The sequence below is a fragment of the Bison bison genome, unplaced genomic scaffold, assembly GCF_000754665.1.
Source record: "Bison bison bison isolate TAMUID 2011002044 unplaced genomic scaffold, Bison_UMD1.0 scf7180017864037, whole genome shotgun sequence".
NCBI classification, from domain to species: Eukaryota; Metazoa; Chordata; class Mammalia; order Artiodactyla; family Bovidae; genus Bison; species Bison bison.
This window is the reverse complement of record NW_011494609.1, coordinates 5,497,187-5,501,938: the sequence shown is the minus strand read 5'-3', so window position 1 is coordinate 5,501,938 and position 4,752 is coordinate 5,497,187. Positions and strand designations below refer to the sequence as shown.

Here is a 4,752-nt window from a genome sequence, read left to right as displayed (position 1 = left end):
CCACAAGGTGCGGCGCTTCGTGGAGGAGGTATCCCGACGGCTGACCCTGGCGCGCAAGGACGACGACCCACTCAACGCGCGTGTGGCATTGCTGCAGTTCGGGGGCCCGCGTGAGCAGCAAGTGGCCTTCCCGCTGACCTCCAACCTGACCGTCATTCAGGAGGCGCTGGCGAGCGCGCGCTACCTCAACTCCTTCTCTCACGTGGGCACGGGCATCGTGCAGGCCATCAATCAGGTGGTGCAGGGCGCTCGGGCCGGGGCACGCCGCCACGCGGAGCTGTCCTTCGTGTTCCTCACCGATGGCGTCACAGGCAACGACAGCCTGGATGAGGCGGTACACTCCATGCGCAAGCAGAACGTGGTGCCCACCGTGGTGGCCGTGGGTAGCGACGTGGACACGGATGTGCTCTCCAAGATCAGCCTGGGCGACCCGGCCGCCGTCTTCCGCGAGAAAGACTACGACAGCCTGGCCCAGCCCGGCTTCTTCGACAGGTTCATCCGCTGGATCTGCTAGCGCCCCCTCCCCCAGCCCGCACCCCCACCAGGCCCCGGGCCCCAGCCCCGTGACTCCTGCCCTACGGGCTCTGTCCTCCTGTCCATGGTGCTACTCCGACCCCACTGAGAGGTCCAGCCGCTGAGGAATGAGTCTCCACGTATGGGTATAAAGTCAGGAGTGAAGGACACCGGCCCACCCAGCTCCTACTGGGAATCCCATAGCTCCGGGCACCCCAGCCCTCCTCCCCTCTTCATCATCTGCCCTGGCCCTGCCCTCTGTGCCCTCCCAGGACCCCAGAGGCTTCCTGGGGTGCACTTCTCCAGTGGACCTCCCTCAGCCCAGCCTCATTCACAGACTCATCCTCCCCCCCACCCCTGCCCCGCAAAGGCTCCCTGCCAGCCCCAACAGCTCCCCTGCTGCTTTCAGGTCTCCAGGGGTCACCTTCCCCATCAGACTGAGCTGTGATAGCAGGCCCCATACCTCCCTGTGTGCACACACCCCAGTCCAATAAAGGCTTTGACCCCTCTTGCTCCCCAGTTTCCAAGTGACTGTACCAATAGGGATTCACGTAACCCCCAGGACTGATCATATCGCTGGGGACCCCGGATTGTTCTGTGCACCGAGATGTTGCTGGGCCTGGCCCCGTGTCCTTCCATGTTCTGGGCTGAACTGTGTCTCTCTTCCCTGAACTCCCAACGTTCAAGTCCTTCCAGACACCACACTCCCAAGGGACAGGATGGCCTCAGCCATGGAATTCACCTCTCTAGTTGACTCTGGGCTGAAAACAATGTACTTGGTTGATGAAGTCTCACTCTGTCCCCGGACCAGGGCCAGAGTGCTTTAGGGACACTTGTTGGTGTTTGCACGACGATATTTGTGGATAGAGATAGATGGTGGAGAGATGATGGAGAGGTGATAGAGACAGAGGATAGATAGGTAAGTGATAGAAAAAGATGATAGGTAGACTGATTGATTGATTGATGGGTATATTGATGATTTTAACAGAGTGATAGACGATAGATATAGATAGGAGAAATGAGACAGAGGCGGTTTTTTTCTGGCAGCCTCGGTGACTTTGTGTTCAGACACCCAGGTCTTTTAAGTTCACCCTCTGGGAAGTGCCCTCTTAAACCCGGGCTGTTTATCATCTGCAGGGCCTGGCCTAGCAAAGGGCCTCAACATGGGGTCTTAAACACAGTCTAGAGGCCAGTGTTTGACCAGGTGTCTGCAGGGCCACCATCCCCCCAAGGCTCTTGTTCTCCCAGCCCACCTGTGTCCACGTTTCCCTTTCGTGCACGGACGCAGTCATGTTGGATTAGGGCCTATTCCACCCAGGATGACCTCATCTCAGCTAATAACAGATGCCATAACTCTACTTCCAAATAAGGTCAAATTCTGAGGTGGGGGCTAGGACTTGGACATGGAGTTTGGGGAAGGGAGACACAGTTCGGCTCAGAACATGGGGAGGGGGCATGAGACTGACTCACTCCACCTCTCCTCATCTGCCTGTGCAGCCTGCAGCTAGAGGGCAGGATATCCCACCAAGTACCTGCCCTTCCTCCGCCCCTCTCTCCCCCTAGAGAACCCAACAAAATGCCAGCAGGGGACAGAGAAGAGAGCCCCAGGTCTCAGAGCACAGTGCTGGTGCCTATGAACTCCCAGGGGTCATGGCAGGGTGGAGGGGAGGGGATGGTTGGGGTCCCTCCCTCCGGGTCTCCAGAGTTCTGCCCACTGGGCCCTGCACAGGTCCCCTCTGCAAAGGGAAGGACACACACTCTCTCTCTGTGATGCTGGTGAGTGGGGGGCCAGGTTCCTTCCAGGGCGCAGGCCACCCTGGAGAGCTGCAGTGTACTTGCCACACTGGCATCCCCCACGTTCTCCCCTGAGGGCCCCAACCTCCCCAGAGGCCAAGGGCAGAGCTCCCTCTCAGGGCTGTTCTCTGAGGCCCCACGTGCCCAGCTCTCAGCCCTTGGGGGACCTCCAGACTCACTCCCTGCCACATACATGTGCTGATATTTTGGTTTCCTACAAGGCCCTTCACTCCATACACACAGGACACCCTCAGACCTCTAGCAAGGCCGGGTTTGCAGGGCCCTCCCACTCTGCCTGCTCACCCCCACCCAACCCTACTCGATGTGGATCCTCTCCCCTGAAAGCACTGGACATGAGTGAAGGAAACCCAGCAAAGATGAACCCAAATGGGCTCACTTGGGGCAAAGGTCACAAAAGGAAGCCCAAAGAGTGGCCACAGGACCCACAGGACAGTGGAGGGGCCCCAGCCACCCCTCCAACCTCCAAGCAGGCATCGCCAGCATGAACTGTCCATGAGCTGGGACTCCAGGTCCTCGTGGGAGCCCAGTGACTCCCAGGCAACAAAAGTGTGCACAAGGCTATGGGTCCACCTACCTAGGAATGACGTCCTTATTCCAGGACCAAAACATAGTGTTTGAGGAGGACCCTCAGCCTGAATGGATGTCACACCTGTCAACTCCACTCCCCACAGGAAGGACAGAGTCGACCCAGAGAGTCTAGGCCCTCGAAGTGTCCATAAGGGGCCTGACCAGCCACACTCCTGTCTCTAGAAGGCACATCCCCTCACTGGTGTCCCCACACAGACACCCCTCGTGAATAACCCCACTAAGGCCCCCCACCAGCACCCCTCAGCAACAGCCCTGCACAAACATCCCCTCACCAAGGACCCTCACCAATGTCACCATTCTAATGTCCCCACACCAACATCCCACATGAATGTCCCCTTCACTAACATCCTGTCATCACTCAGCAATGCCCACACAAATGTCACCTCAGCATCATGCCCTCAGTAACAACCCCTCACTAACGTCCCCTCAGTAACACCCCCTCACTAATGTCCCCTCAGTAACAACCCCTCACTAACGTCCCCTCAGTAACACCCCCTCACTAATGTCCCCTCAGTAACAACCCCTCACTAACGTCCCCTCAGTAACAATCCCTCACTAACGTCCCCTCAGTAACAACCCCTCACTAACGTCCCCTCAGTAACGCCCCCTCAGTAATGTCCCCTCAGTAACGCCCCCTCACTGTCCCCTCACTAATGTCCCTCAGTAACATCCCCTCAGTAACACCCTTCACTAGTCTCCTCACTAGTTTCCCATACTAACAGTTCCTAGTGTTCCCTCAAAAATGTCCCTTCAGTAATGTTCTCTCACCACCATTTCTCACTAATGTCATCTCACTAATACACTTCAAGAGACTCCTGGAATAATAGGCAAATTTGGCCTTGGAGTACAAAATGAAGCAGGGCAAAAGCTAATAGGGTTTTGCCAAGAGAACACACTGGTCATAGCAAGCACCCTCTTCCAACAACACAAGAGATGACTCTACACATGGACATCACCAGATGGTCAATACCGAAATCAGATTGACTATATTCTCTGCAGCTGAAGTTGGGGAAGCTCTATACAGTCAGCAAAAACAAGACTGGGAGCTGACTGTGGCTCAGATCATGAACTCCTTATTGCAAAATTCAGACTTAAATTGAAGAAAGTAGGGAAGACCACTAGACCATTCAGGTATGCCCTAAATCAAATCCCTTATGATTATACAGTGGAAGTGAGAAATAGATGCAAGGGATTAGATCTGATAGACAAGTGCCTGAAGAACTATGGATGAAGGTTTGGAACTCTGTACAGGAGGCCATGATCAAAACCATCCCCAAGAAAAAAAAAAAAAAGCAAAAAGGTTGTCTGAGGAGGCCTTACAAATAGCCAACAAAGCAAGAGAAAAGAAAGGCAAAGGAGAAAAGGAAAAATAAATGCATTTGAATGCAGAGTTCCAAAGAATAGCAAGGAGAGATAAGAAAGCCTTCCTCAGTGATCAGTGTAAAGAAAAACACTGAAAAAATAGAATGAAAAGGAAAACAATAGAATGGGAAGGACTAGAGATCTCTTCAAGATAATTAGAGATACCAAGGGAATATTTCATGCAAAGATGGACTCAATAATGAACAGTAACAATGTGGACCTAACAGAAGAAGATATTAAGAAGAGGTGCCAAGAATACACAGAAGAACTATATGAAAAGGATCTTAATGACCCCGATAACCACTATGGTGTGATCACTGACCTAGAGCCAGACATCGTGGAATGTGAAGTCAAGTGGGCCTTAGGAAGAAGCATCACTACAAACAAAGCTAGTGGAGGAGATGGAATTCCAGTTGAGCTATTTCAAATCCTAAATGATGATGCTGTGAAAGTGCTACACTCAATATGCCAGCA

At 53.7% G+C, this 4,752-nt stretch overlaps 1 protein-coding gene across 1 annotated transcript in view; it reads left to right on the top strand.

The window, feature by feature from the left end:
* COL6A2 (collagen, type VI, alpha 2) overlaps positions 1-1,032 on the top strand; it is an 18,008-nt gene extending 16,976 nt beyond the window's left edge. Inside the window, exon 31 of the mRNA XM_010834988.1 lies at positions 2-1,032. Coding sequence (XP_010833290.1) covers positions 2-514 — 513 coding nt within the window. The 3' untranslated portion in view covers positions 515-1,032. The remainder of the gene's footprint in view (position 1) is intronic.
* Positions 1,033-4,752: the final 3,720 nt, after the last annotated feature.